This window comes from Martes martes, assembly GCF_963455335.1.
Source record: "Martes martes genome assembly, chromosome: 6".
NCBI lineage: Eukaryota > Metazoa > Chordata > Mammalia > Carnivora > Mustelidae > Martes > Martes martes.
Window position 1 is genome coordinate 53530678 of NC_137893.1, and position 15002 is coordinate 53545679.

Genomic DNA, 15002 nt, shown 5'->3' on the forward strand with positions numbered 1-15002 from the left:
GTAAGAGAGCTTTTCAGCTGGGAACACTCTGGAGCCATGCTAGAACCCAGAAATTTTTGTGGAATAATGCAGACTTTTCCTTCAGATTTTTTAAGGTATAAGTTTCTGTTCATGAAGTTTTCTCAAAGCTGAATTGATCTTCATAGTTGGGATTTGGTGCTTAATTTTTAAGATCATTTATTTTCTGCATTCAGCACTGAGTTGGATACCAGATAGTTTCTTTATAATGCTTATCTTGATTTAACAATAAATTAGAAGCTTCGTCTGGCTTATATTATCAAATTAATTTAAATCAATTTTCAGAGGCTTGTAAGTTTCAGTTTCTGTTCTAACTGATGGAACTAAGGATAAAGCATCACATCTCCCATGTTTGTCAGATTTTTCCATTTTTTTCAGTATATGTTTAAGTAACTTCTGCCTTTACAGAGTGGTCGAATAGGAGCAGATGAAGAAATTGATGATTTCAAAGGAAGATCAGCTGAAGAAGTGGAAGAAATAAAGGCAGAAAAAGAGGCCAAAACTCAAGCTATTCTATTAGAAATGGTAAGATGATTATCTTTGTTCAGATAGTTGTTCTGCAGTTTATTTCATATATAACTCATTATGAGTTTACTTTTGGCTCTTTTTTTTTCTTTTTTTTTTAAGGTAGAGAGAGGGCAAGACTTTGAGGGAAGGGAGGGGAAGAGAATCTCAAGCAGGTTTCACACACAGCATAGAGCCCAATGTAGGGCTCGATCCCCAACCCTAACATAATGACCCAAGCCGAAATTAAGAGTTGGATGCTTATTCAACTGAGCCATCCCAGGCATCCCCATTTTTGGCTCTTTGATAGAGTAATAAAAATTTAAGATTTTTTTTTTCTGGATTAAATTTTATATGACATAATACATGATAGTAAACAAATTTGGTTCCGAAATCAATATAGTGCCAAGTGCCTTTTTAAAAGATGAGTAGTGGATGTACAATTTACAAATATTCATTGAATTTCAGTTGTTTATATTCATCTCATTTTTGAAGAGTGTTTATTGGACTGAATATTATGTATATTAAAGAATAATTCTTTTGGGGCACCTGGGTGGCTCAGTGGGTTAAAGCTCTGCCTTTGGCTCGGGTCATGGTCCCAGGTTCCTGAGATTGAGCCCCACATGGGAGCCTGCTTCCTCCTTTCTCTCTCTGCCTGCCTCTCTGCCTACTTGTGATCTCTGTCAAATAAATAAATAAAACTTTATTTTTTTAGAGCTGTTTTAGGTTTATTTATGTATTTAAAATATTTTATTTATTTATTTGAGTGAGGGAGAGAGAGAGAGAGAGAACAGGAGCAGGGGGAGGGACAAAGGGAGAGGGAAAAGCAGACTCCATGCTGAGCAGGGAGCCAGATATGGGGCTCGATCTCGGGACTCTGGGATCATGACCTGAGCTGAAAGCAGGTGCTTAACCTACTGAGCTACCTAGGTGCCCCACTGTTTTAGGTTTATAAAAAAAAAATTGAACAGGAATTACAGAGAATTCCTGGGTACCTCTCTACCCCTCCCCAGCAGTTTTTCTTATTAACATCTTGCATTAGTGTGGTACAGTTGGTAAGCCAATATCGATATATTATTAAGTAAAGTCCATAATTTACATTAGGTTTTATTCTTTGTATACATTCTGTGGGTTTTGAGAAATGTATAATGATATATATCTACCATTATAGTATCATAGAGCATAGTTTCACTGCCCTAAAAATCCCTGTATATTCATCTCTCCCTGCCCCGAACCCCTGGCAACCACTGATCTTTTGTTTTGTTTTGTTTTCGTTTATTTAAAGATTTTATGTATTCATTTGGGGTGGGGTGGGGACAGGAGTAGCAGGGAGAGACAGAGGCAGAGGACAGAAGCAGGCTCCCTGCTGAGCAAGGAGCCTGATGCAGTACTTGATCCCAGGACTCTGGGATTGTGTCCTGAGCTGAAGGCAGATGCTTAACCGACTGAGCCCCCAGGAACCCCCACTGATCTTTTTATTGTCTGCATACTTGTGTGTTTTCCAGAATGTCATACTGTTGGAATCATACAGTATATAGCCTTTTAAGATTGACTTCTTCCACTTAGCCGTATGCATTTAACTTTCCTCCATGTCTTTTTGTGGCTTGATAGCTAATTTCTTTTGATCGCAAAATTGTATTCCATTGTTTGGATGTACCGTAGTTTGTTTATCCATTTACCTATTAAAAAATGTCTTGATTGCTTCCAAGTTTTGGCAAGTATGACTAAAGCTGCAATAAACTTTTGTATGCAGGTTTTTGTATAGATAGATCTTTTTAACTCATTTGGGTAAATATCTAAAGGTGCGATGACTGGAATTTATGATAAGATTGTTTATCTTTTTAAGAAACTGCCAAGCTGTCTTCCAAACTGGCTGTCCATTTTGTATTCCCACTAGTAATGATTGAGAGTTCCAGGGATGCCTAGGTGGCTCAGTTGGCTAAGCATCTGTCTTGGGCTCAGGTCATGATCCCAGGGTCTGGGGATTAAGTCCTCCATCTGGCTTCTTGTACAGCAGGGAGCCTGCTTCTCTTCCTACCTCCCACTCCCACTGCTCTGCTTGTGTGCATGTGCTCTCTGAAAAATAAATAAAATCTTTAAAAAAAAAATTGATTCAGAGTTCCTGTTGATCAACATCCTTGTCAGCATTTGGTGTTGTCAGTATTTTGGATTTTTAGCCATTCTAATAGGTGATCCTGTGTTGTTTTGATTCTCAGTATTAACAGGTTTCATCTTTTTTCTTTCTTTTAAGTTTTACTTATGTAAGTAATCTTGGGGCTTGAACTCATTACCCTAAGATCAAGAGTCATATACTCCTCCGACTAAACCAGCTGGTTACTGCCGTTCAGCCATGAGACTTGAACTCACGACCATGAGATTAAGAGTCACATGTCTACCACCTGAGCCAGTCAGGTGCCCCTCTGTCTTCTGTTTTTATTTTTTAATTTTTATTATCATTATTATTTTTTTAATGTGGGGCTTGAACTCATGACCCTGAGATCAAGACCTGAGCTTAGATCAAAAGTCGGACGCTTAACTTACTGAGCCATGCAGGCATCCCTAAGATTTTATTTTTAAGTAATCTCTACACCCAGTGTGTGGCTCAAACTTAGAACTCCAATATCAGGAGTCACATGTCCCACTGACTGAGCCAGCCAGGTGCCCCCCTTATAGTATTTTAAAGTTACTTTTGACTAAGTAGTGTAACAAGTTCTTTTTTAACTCAATAACCTTTTTTGTTTTTCCTTTTGTGCTTCCTTTAGATGTAGTATTATAGGTGCTTTTCAGAATTTTTACTGATTTGCTCTTCCCCTTACATACTGGGATATTGCTTATTGGACATAGATTATTATCTTTTTTTAAAAAAGGGTTTTTTAAAGTAAGCTTTACGCCCAACATGGGACTTGAACTCACGACCCCGAGGCCAAGGGTTGTATGCTCTACTGACTGAGTCAGCCAGGTACCCCAGATTATCGTCTTTTGATAGGCTTCAGACACACTGAGCAGATCATACTGGCTCTGTTGCTTATTACTGTTTGTGATTTAAAAAAAATTTTTTTTAGGGCGCTTGGGTGGCTCAGGCAGTTAAGCGGCTGCCTCAGGCTCAGGTCATGATGCCAGGGTCCTTAGATTGAGTCCCACATTGGGCTCCCTGCTCAGCGGAGAGGCTGCTTCTCCCTCTCCCTCTGCCTGCTCCTCTATATACTTGTGCTCTCTTATCTCTCTGTCAAATAAATAAATAGAATCTTTAAAAAAAATTTTTAAGTGTGTTTTAAAGAGACATTTTACATGATAATGTTATCAGAATTTATCTCTGAGAGTTTTTTAATATATGTATAAAACAATATTGTTTTCTTATCTAAAGATCCATGGGAAATACAGTTTTCCCACAATGCAACCAATTCCATCATCATGGTTTTCTCCCACAGTCACCCTCACCGGTTCTTCTGTAGAAAGTAGAATTCCCTGTGCAGTGCAGTAGTTGTCTGTGAAGTTGACTTCAGTTTGGCCAAAGTAGAAGATGATAATGAGGATAAGAGTAAAAAGCTAGGAACACTGTCCAGGAAGTGTTGCTGTTTCATATTGAACAACAGTATGAAAGAATGGGACATTACTACTGCAGAAGTCTAGAGTCAGGATAATAATATTTTTCAAAAGTTTAAAAACAAACAAAACTAAAACTGTATTGCTGGGGATACATACTTATGTGGGAAAATTGAAGATACAGGGGAATGGCCAGAAAAGAAAACCGAAAAGTAGGACATTTGGTATTCTGGGGAGAAAGGCAGAGTCAGTGGGATCAGGGGACATTTTGGTTCTTAAGCTAGTTTTTGGCATCATGGGTGTTTTTTATTTTCATGCTTCTTTTTTTTTTAAAATAAAGATTTATTTATTTATTTATTTGACAGAGACCACAAGCAAGCAGAGAGGCAGGCAGAGAGAGAGAGGAGGAAGCAGGCTCCCCGCTGAGCAGAGAGCCCGATGCGGGGCTCGATCCCAGGACCCTGAGATCATGACCCGAGCCAAAGGCAGAGGCTTTAACCCACTGAGCCACCCAGGCGCCCCTATTTTCATGCTTCTTAACTTAGATATACTTTATATAAATTCTTTTTTTAATAGATGAAATACTTGAAAAAAGTAAAATAGGAGATAAAATTGGGACTTTGAAGCCAGATAGATCTGGGTTCAAATCCCAACTCTGTTGCTTACTGCTATGTGGCCTTAAGTTACTTAATGTTTTTGAATTTAACTTTATTCATTTTTAAAATGGAAACCACATGGTTGTTTTAAGAATTGGTTTGTAGTGTATATGAAGTACCAAGCATGTTGTTCATGCACAGTCAGAGGTAGATAAGTATTAGCTATTAATATTACTACCAGGAGCATTGTAATTTCAATTTTTTAAAGAGATTTTTTAAAAAATTTTACTTATTTATTTGATAGAGATCACAAGTAGGCAGAGAGGCAGGCAGAGAGAGAGAGGAGGAAGCAGGCTCCCCGCTGAGCAGAGAGCCCGATGTGGGGTTCAATCCCAGGACCCTGAGATCATGACCTGAGCTGAAGGCAGAGGCTCAACCCACTGAGCCACCCAGGCGCCCCTGTAATTTCAAATTTTGAAATCATACTTAGATTTCTTTTACTAAGCCTATAGTAGATTTCTAATATAAATTTAATTGTTTAGAGAAATCAGCATTTTGGGCTAGATAGGGTATTTAGAAAAGAAACAACAAAGGAATTGATTTAAATTTTTGTTTACTTATAATTTAGGTGGGAGACCTACCTGATGCAGATATTAAACCTCCAGAAAATGTGCTGTTTGTGTGTAAACTGAATCCAGTGACCACTGATGAAGATCTAGAGATAATATTCTCAAGATTTGGACCAATAAGAAGGTAATCTCTAGAGTTAGTGAGAGATTTTAGAAAAGCTAGGTATTGGTGATTTTCTAAGGACATTTTTTGATGACTATGAACTCTAGAATTTTGTAGTGATGGATTTTACAGATAAATCTTTGTACAGTGGGGAAGAAAAATATGTATGTATATGTGTGTGTATATGTGTGCATACAAATATATATATATAAGTACATATATATATATACACACACACACACACACATAATTGACTGATTGTCCCACTTCCAACACACACATTTTTGCTTTAAAACAAGAAGTGAATGGAACAGTTCTCCTCATTTCATGTTTTTAAAATGAGACTTATGGGGTGCCTGGGTGGCTCAGTTGGTTAAGTGTCTGCCTTCGGCTCAGGTCATGCGTGGTTCTAGGATTGAGCCCCACATCAGGCTCTCTGTTCAGCAGGAGCCTGCTTCTTCCTTTCCCTGCTGCTTCCCCTGCTTGTACTTTCTATCTCTTTGTCAAATAAGTAAATAAAATCTTAAAAAAATAAAAAAAAATAAAATGAGACTTAAGATATGTGAGGAAATGGACAAGCTGCATGGTTTTCAACTCCCATCTTATTGGCTCTTTTACTTGATTGAAGTCTAATAGTTATACTTAGGGGTTAAATTTAAGCTTGATTTATATTAAAATTCAAAAACTACAAAGCATAAACTTATTAAACATGTACATATGTATGAATGTGCCTACATTATTTTGTAGTAACATTAGGTATTCTATAATTCATCTACATTTGGACCAGAAGTGAATTATGACTTAAAGAGTTTTTTAGCAGGGTTTTACTTTTGGCACAGGAAAGTAAATAATTTTATCTTATACTTTCTTCAGTGCGTTAGAAATTGAGGACTGTAGGCCAAGATTGAGCATTTAGAGGAGAATTGAGATAATTTTGTTACTATACCAGTGAACTATTTTTTTTAATTGTTATTGAAGAAATTTGGAGGAATGTAGTTCCATGGTTTGACTTTTTTTTAATGAGGTTTTGTGTTGTTTTTTTTTTTTTAAGATTTTATTTATTTGTCAGGGAGAGAGAATGAGCAGGGGGAACACCAGGCAGAGAGAGAATCAGGCTCCCTGCTGAGCTAGGAGCCAGATATGGGACTTGATCCCAGGACCCTGGGATCATGACCTGAGCCTAACTCAGTCACTTAACCAACTGAGCCATGCAGGTGCCCCCATGAGAGGTTATTTTTTAAGGATATATTTTTTAAAGGATTATTTGTTGATTGATTTATGTGTGTGAGAGAGAGAGAGGCAGAGGGAGAAGCAGACACCCCACTGAGTAGGACCCTGGGATCACGACCTGAGCCAAGGGCAGATGCTTAACTAACTGAGCCACTCTAGGCACCCCCTAACTTTGACTTTTAATTACTGGCTTATTTTGTTCTTCACTTTTGAAGAGTAAAAGTGAATGATTTTTCTTTAAAAGTCACTTTTTCCAAACTTTTTCAGTTGTGAAGTTATTCGGGATTGGAAGACAGGAGAATCCCTCTGTTATGCTTTTATTGAATTTGAAAAGGTAGGTCATATACATATTTTAAGTTTATATTTATTTTGTTCTTATATAGTGTTAAAATGTGAAAAATTATAGAACTCCATAGTCTCTGCAATTAGAAAATTAGTTTACCCTTTCTCTAGGCACCCAAGAAAGATAATTTTATATATTCAAATAGAGGGTAAATTCAACATCTTTTGGTGTTAATATGTATACCTTTACATGAGGGTCAGGTGCAGTCTGAGTTTATGTATCTTTGAAACTTTAAAGTTTTAGGTGAAGTCCTTCACATTGTATAAATGATTTTTCAGCATTGTTTATGTAGATCCATAATTGAGTAATAGAGAACTGGGCTGAGTATAAAGTTCTAGGTATTAACCCAAGCTCTGTCACTGACCACCTATTTTATGGTGTATGTCAGTTTGTTTAGAACTCTTATTTCTAGGCATTACCTTCCTTATAATTTTTTTTATTTTTTTATTTTTTTAAGATTTTATTTATTTGCCAGAGAGAGAGAGAGAGAGAGTACACACAAGCAGGCAGAGAGGCAGGCAGAGGCAGCAAGAGAAGCAGGCTCCCTGCCGAGCAAGGAACCTGATGCGGGACTGGATCCCAGGACCCTGGGATCATGAACTGAGCCGAAGGCAGCGGCTTAACCAACTGAGCCACCCAGGCGTCCCTACCCTCCTTATAAATTCAACTTGAATATTGGATTAAATAGTATCTATAATAATAATGGTAGCTTATATCACTCAGATAACTTTCTTTAAGTCAGGCATTATACTATTTGACCTGCATTTAACCCTCACAACTCTATGAGATAGGTACTTTCCTCCTTTTCTAAGTAAGTAAACTGAGACATATAGTAGTCATGTGACTTGATTAAAATCATGCCCCTAGTGAATGTCATAGCTGGGATTTGAATTTAGAAAAGTCTGACTCTGTTCCTATTGCTTTTAGCCACTATGTGAGGCTGTGTCATTTCTTTTTTTTTTAAAGATTTTGTTTATTTGACAGGCAGAGTTTACAAGTAGGCAGAGAGGCAGGCAGAGAGAGAGAGGAGGAAGCAGGCTCCCTGCTGAGCAGAGAGCCTGAGGCTGTGTCATTTCTTTAAGCAGCTTTGGACTGATGTGTCTCCAGTTGTAGCTCCTTCCAACCGATAGTTATTCCAGAACATTTATCAAATACCTTCTGTATATCAGGCACTGTGATTAGAGGAAAAAAACTTAGCAGAATTCCGGAGGCCCTCCATATCACTGCTACTTCTAACATCATAGACCTGTTTTGTCTAATTTTAAACGATATAAATGTAAACACAGTACGATATAAATGTAAACACAGTACGCGTTTTTTGTCTCCAGCATCTTTAGCTTAAGTGTTATATTTGTAAGATTTATACATTGTTACATGTAGCTTTTTTTTTTTTTTTAAAGATTTTATTTATTTATTTGACAGACAGAGATCACAAGTAGGCAGAGAGGCAGGCAGAGAGAGAGAGGGGGAAGCAGACTCACCGCCGAGCAGAGAGCCCGATGCGGGGCCGGATCTCAGGACCCTGGGATCACGACCCAAGCCGAAGGCAGAGGCTCTAACCCACTGAGCCATCCAGGTGCCCCGATTACGTGTAGCTTTTATTAACCTTTTTCGTTAATTTCCATTGACATGGTATTTCATTGTGTGTATATGGATTTTTGTTGCCATATAGTATTTTATTATGTGTATGTAAAACAGTCTAGATTTCCATTCAGCTGTTATGGACACTTGGGTCCTTTGTAGTTTTGAGTCATTATGAATGGTTCTACTGTAAACCATTTCTTTCATATGTTTTGGTGTATGCATTTCTGTTAGGTATGTACCTATGAGTGAAGTGCTAGGTCATAGGATAGTTGTGGGTATAGTAGATTATTTCAGTCAGTTTTCCAGAGTGGTTATACTTTTTTTTTCCCCAAAGTGGTTATACTAATTTTCACTTCCATTAGCAATGTGTGAGAGTCCCTTTCATTTTGTATCTTTACCAGTTCTTAGTATCATCAGTCTTAAATTTTTATCCATTCTAGTGAGTGTGTAGTGGTATCTTAATGATGGCTTTATTTTGCATTTCCTTTGTTGTGCCCCCTTTCATATGATTATTATTGCATTTGGATGTCCTTTTTCTTTATTCTTTATTCTTTATTTATTTATTTATTTATTTGACAGACAGAGATCACAAGTAGGCGGAGAGGCAGGCAGAGAGAGAGGAGGGGAAGCAGGCTCCCCGCTTAGCAGAGAGCCCGATTCGGGACTCGATCCCAGGACCCTGGGATCATGACCTGAGCTGAAGGCAGAGGCTTTAACCCACTGAGCCACCCTTGCAACACTGACTGTCCTTTTTCTTTTCTTTCTTCTTCTTTTTTTTAATCTTTCTTTTTTTTTTTTTAAGATTTTATTTATTTATTTGACAGACAGAGATCACAAGTAGGCAGAGAGGCAGGCAGAGAGAGAGGAGAAAGCGGGCTCCCTGTCGAGCAGAGAGCCTGATGCTGGGCTCGATCCCAGGACCCTGGGATCATGACCTGAGCCGAAGGCAGAGGCCTTAACCCACTGAGCCACCCAGGCACCCCTGTCCTTTTTCTTTTAAATGAAGTAACTGTGAAGACTTTCCCACTTTTTGATTGGGTGTTTGGCTGCCTTTTTCTTGATTTATAAGGATTGTTTACATTTTCTGGATATAAGCTTATTTTTTAGTTGTATGTGTTACAAGTATCTTCTCTATAGGTTTGCCTTTTCTCCGTTTCTAATGGCAGCTTTGGATAAGCAGAAATTTCTGATTTTTAGTTCAGTTTGTCAATATTTTTCTTACAGCTGGTTTTTAAAAGCTTTGCCAACCCCCACAGTCATGAGACTATTCTTCAGTGTTCCCTTTAGAAGGTTTGCTGTGAAATTATCTTTCCCATTTAGATCTGTAAGTTGATTTTTGAGTGTTATGTGTATCATATTAAATATCATTTTTTCTTATATTGGATAGTAAGGCAACTCATAGTTTATTAAAAAGGTTTTCCTATCCACACAGCTTGGCAGTGCCATCTTTGTCATAAATCAGGTGCCTACATAAGTGTGAAATATCTGAGAACTTTCTCTTTAGGGAAATGGCACAGTGATGCAGTTATGCCTGTCCAAGTATATAGATTTGTCAAGCATGCATTGATTGTTGGGATGTCTGGCTGGCTTGTTCAGTAGGGCATGCGACTCTTGGGTCATGAGTTTGAGCCCCATGTTGGGTGTAAAGGTTACTTAAAAAAAGAAATACGCTGATTGCCTATCATGTGCCAGATGTTGTTCTAAATGATGTAGTACAGAGATAAATAAAGCTTTGTTTGTATCTTTATGCGGTTTATAATCCATTTAACTCTTGACATACCTGGTAAATGAATAAATTATAACTAGTTTTTTTTTTTTTTTTTTTTTAAATCTTCTTCTCTGAATTGTCTCCAGTAAGTTGTGAACACACCACCAAAGAATATGTTTCCAGGGCACCTGGGTAGCTCAGTGGGTTAAGCCTCTGCCTTCGGCTCAGGTCATGATCTCAGGGACTTGGGATCGAGGCCCACATTGGGCTCTCTGCTCAGCGGGGAGCCTGCTTCCCCCTCTCTCTCTGCCTGCCTCTATGCCTATTTGTGATCTCTCTCTTGTCAAATAAATAAAAATCTTAAAAAAAAAATGTTTCCAGTAATATAGGAGATACTTGTTCAGCGCTGGGTTGAAATGCATCACTTCTAGTCTTCAGATGTCAGAAACGGAGATACAGGGTTTGCGAAGTTGCTGACAGGAAGAATCTTTATGTAACACAGACCTTGGTATCTCCGGCCCACAGTCCATTATCCACACCCTTCGGAGTAGCTAAGTTTCTGATTTCAGGTTTTTTCAGAACCTAGAAAGGTAAAGTGTGTATGTGTGTGTGTCTACACACACGTCTATGGACTATATAATACTCTTCTGGGTCAGCACTCCATAATCATTCAGAGAATATTTCTGCACTGAAACTAATGCATATTCACACTAAGTGGAATAAATCAAGGCTACGGTCTTCTGTTGGATCCAATTTTGTTGTCAAATGGATTTTAACACCAAGTTTATAACAACAGCTTTCAACTTTCAGAATATTTTCAGGTTTTGAATGAAAGGGTTTGTGGAGGGACGTGGACAGCACAGTTTGTAAGTGTATGTATGTCCACTACAGTCACACTGCCTCAGCTCAAATCGTGGCTCTCCCCTTTGCCAGCTGACCTTTGGCAACTTCTGTACCTTTCTAAACATATGTGTTCTCTTTGAGAAAATGGCAATAATGGTAGGTAGTACTTCATACGCTTGTTATCAGAGTTAACTGAGCCCATAGATGCAGAACGTGCAGCAGCGTCTGGGGTGTGACAGGCACTCAAAATTAGTGCTCATAACAGCAGATGCGTGGTATGTTCAGTATTTGTTCTAGCTGCAGAAATCTTTCCCATAAAGATTTATGCTTGAGTTTTTATAAATTTATGCTTGAGTTTTTATAATTACTACCAGGAAGAAGATTGTGAGAAAGCGTTCTTCAAAATGGACAATGTACTTATAGATGACAGAAGAATACATGTGGATTTTAGCCAGTCTGTTGCAAAGGTTAAATGGAAAGGAAAAGGTATGTTGTTCAGCTTCCTTTGTTTCTGTTCACGGTGGATGTGTGTGCATGCGTGTGTGTGTGCGTGTGTGCTGTACCTCCTTTGCCTTAGTGCTGTTTATTAGGAGAAATGTTCATTGATGGAACTTCTGCCATTTATGGTTTCACGTAGCTGATAACAAGAATTTAGGGTATCAGGGGAGTGTATGTGAGTATGTATTTGTGTATTTAAGCTGATGGTGAATATATTCACTATCTTTGTGTTATAAATTACCCATTGCAATTACCCATTGCAAACGCGGCATATTTGCAAAGTAATGATTTTGGTGGTTGTGGTGGCTTGGTTCTCCTAGGAGCAAAACTCTTAAGTTTTTTTCGAAGTTTGTTTTAGTTGTCATATGGCACAAAATTGAAAAGGTGGTGTAAAAAACTCTACCTTTCACTCCTGCCCCTCATCTTTCCAATTTCCCTTCCCAGAGGTAATCGCTCTTATCTGTTCTTGTATTATTTTCCACATACATTTTTTGAACATATGTACATATATATTTACTTTATGTTAGAATTTCCTCTTATTTCATATTTTTATTCCCATGTTGGTTTTATGTATATTGATAGCTTTTTCTTTTAAAAAAGGAAGTATGTATGTTTTATACATATATTTTTCAACTTGGGAGTAGAGGGGCTGCATAGGATGCTTTTTCCTGGCCCTGCCAGTGAAGGCCAGTCAAGACATAACAGTAGGTCCTGTTTTTCTGAAGGGATTGTTAATTTCATTTTTTGGCACTTGGGAGGGACTCTCCCCTTTCACACCCTTTAGTGAACTTCTATGTACATTCCTGATGTCGTGCTATCTGCTTGGTGCTCTGTTGAGATTTTGGTCCGTGTCTCTTATGACAGATCAGCGAAGTTTAAAGCCTCACTTATTCCAAACTTCTAAGCCTCTCAGATCTCAGACTCCAGTCTCAAGCCCTCAGTTTCCTTTGAACCTAAATTTCTCACGGAGTTAATGGCTCTACTTAAATACTGCGTTATTTCCCAGTGAATGTATTCACTTTGTAATTGAGGATTTTAAAGTTTGATGTTGTAATACTCACACACATCATTAGGTGTCAGTGTACAGCTACTTAGCAAAATGGGTATCTGATTTCATTTAAAATAGTAATGGAGAATGAATTACTATTCTTTTGTTTTCTTCTCAGCCTTTTTCTGTCTGCCAATATATATGCCACTTATAAAATAGCTGATATATTATATGTCTTACAAATTAATTTTTGTTCTTCAATAAGTTAGTTGAGTTTTCTTACTAAGTCTTTTTTCTTTCTTTTTTTTTTTTTTTAATAAATAGGTGGGAAATATACCAAGAGTGATTTCAAGGAGTATGAAAAAGAACAGGATAAACCGTCTAATTTAGTTTTGAAAGATAAAGTAAAGCCCAAGCAGGAGTATCCTTTACAAGAACCAATTAGTTGCTGTGGATAGACTATCTGCTCTGTACATCTACACAGTAGAGTACTGTGTAATATGTTAAAAAAGTCACAGTCTGTAGAAGACCAGGTTTCTAAATTTGGTGGTTTGTAAAGACATCATTTAGATTATTGTAGTCCTTTTCACCATCTTATATATACTTTTCTTTCTTTGGTATAATCTCTAATGTATGAAGAAGGTTAGGGTTGAAAAAAATCTCTGGCCTAATTTTTTTCCCTCCTTATTCTTAGGTTAAGATTAACACTTATTCTGAAATATTAGGTAAGATTCGTATTTTGTATATAATTATAATGTTTTAAAATTCTCATACTCAGAAATTTTCTTCATATAGGTACGCTCAATTCTTTGTGTTAACCTTTTGCATAATATTTAACTTCTTTGGCGATGGTGAATATGTACATTAATAAAATCCTGTTGTTCTCTTACATGATTAGGTTGCTTCTTTCTGCTTAGTACATTGTCAGTCCAGCAACAAATATTTATTGGGCTCGTATTTGTATGCAAGAGTTGGTTTTTATAGGATTAAAAAAAATCCATTGACTTGACCATTTAATTTAGGTTCTTCCAACTTTTAGGTTGAGACAAGTAAAAATCAATGAAACATACTATTTACATTATATCATTTTAATTTGTTTATTGATATTCTCATTATAAATCTATCACTCTACACATTGCGAAAGTGATGATTTTGTGATTCTTTCTGGTAAATGGTTTCTTTGTTTCCTAATTTCTGTTGGTGTTTTAGGGATTCTCTTTTCCCACACTGTCTTAGACATTTCTTTTCCAAGTATTCATCAAGGAAAGATGAATATCAGGTTGGCTTATTATATACTCATTTTAAAAAATGTGTTGACTGTCTATAATGCATAAAGCATAAGAGGCATAAGAGGTGGATAAAGTCTGAATTGTACTGACATGAGGAGGAAGCTTTCACATGCAGGCATACCACACAGTAAACAAAGATTTAGTCTAAAAAGATGAACATTAGGGCAGATATGATTGAAATATTAAAATTATAAAAGGTCTGGATAGAATACACTTGAGATTTATTTAACAAATCTTTGAAATTAAATTTAGGCTAACCACTGGGGTGCCTGGGTGGCTCAGTCGTAAAGCGGCTGCTTTCGGCTCAGGTCATGATCCCAGGGTCCTGGGATCGAGCCCTGTATCTGGCTCTCTGCTCAGCGGGAAGTCTGCTTCTTCCTCTCTTGACAGCCTCTTCCTGTCAAATAAATAAAATCTTTTTTTTTTTTTTTTTTAATTTTTTATTTATTTATTTATTTGACAGAGACAGAGAGAAAGATCACAAGTAGGAGGAGGGGCAGGCAGAGAGAGAGAGAGAGAGAGAGGAGGAAGCAGGCTCCCCGCTGAGCAGAGAGCCCGATGCGGGGCTCGATCCCAGGACCCTGGGATCATGACCTGAGCTGAAGGCAGAGGCTTTAACCCACTGAGCCACCCAGGCACCCCTAAAATCTTTTTTTTTAAAGATTTTATTTATTTATTTGACAGACAATGATCACAAGTAGGCAGAGAGGCAAGCACAGAGAGAGGGGGAAGCAGGTTCCCTGCCAAGCAGAGAGCCCGACGTGCGGCTCGATCCCAGGACCCTGAGATCATGATCTGAGCCGAAGGCAGAGGCTTCAATCCACTGAGCCACCCAGGCACCCCTGAGGAACTGGATTTTAAAGTTTGTTTAATTTTAATTAAACAACCACGTGTGGGTAGTATTGAACAGTGCCTGCTTTTAGTCTTTTGAAATTGATGGAGAAGACAGACATGTCCTGATGCAAAACATTGTTAATCATTCTCAAACAGAATATTAAGGAAAAAGGAAATTCTTGAGTCTGACCTGGTAAGATAGTCTTTATTTTCTTGGGAATCGATAGATTTCATTTTAGCAAGGTATTTATAATCTCAGGTAGAATAATAGAGTGATAGAAAGTGTGTTTAT

At 37.7% G+C, this 15002-nt stretch overlaps 1 protein-coding gene across 1 annotated transcript in view; it reads left to right on the forward strand.

Annotated features, from left to right (window-relative positions):
• The window catches only part of PPIL4 (peptidylprolyl isomerase like 4), a 31889-nt gene that overhangs the window by 8948 nt on the left and 7939 nt on the right, over nucleotides 1-15002 (forward strand). The window contains exons 7-11 of the mRNA XM_080807178.1: nucleotides 427-543; nucleotides 5290-5414; nucleotides 6891-6957; nucleotides 11476-11587; nucleotides 12912-13008. Coding sequence (XP_080663304.1) covers nucleotides 427-543; nucleotides 5290-5414; nucleotides 6891-6957; nucleotides 11476-11587; nucleotides 12912-13008 — 518 coding nt within the window. The remainder of the gene's footprint in view (nucleotides 1-426; nucleotides 544-5289; nucleotides 5415-6890; nucleotides 6958-11475; nucleotides 11588-12911; nucleotides 13009-15002) is intronic.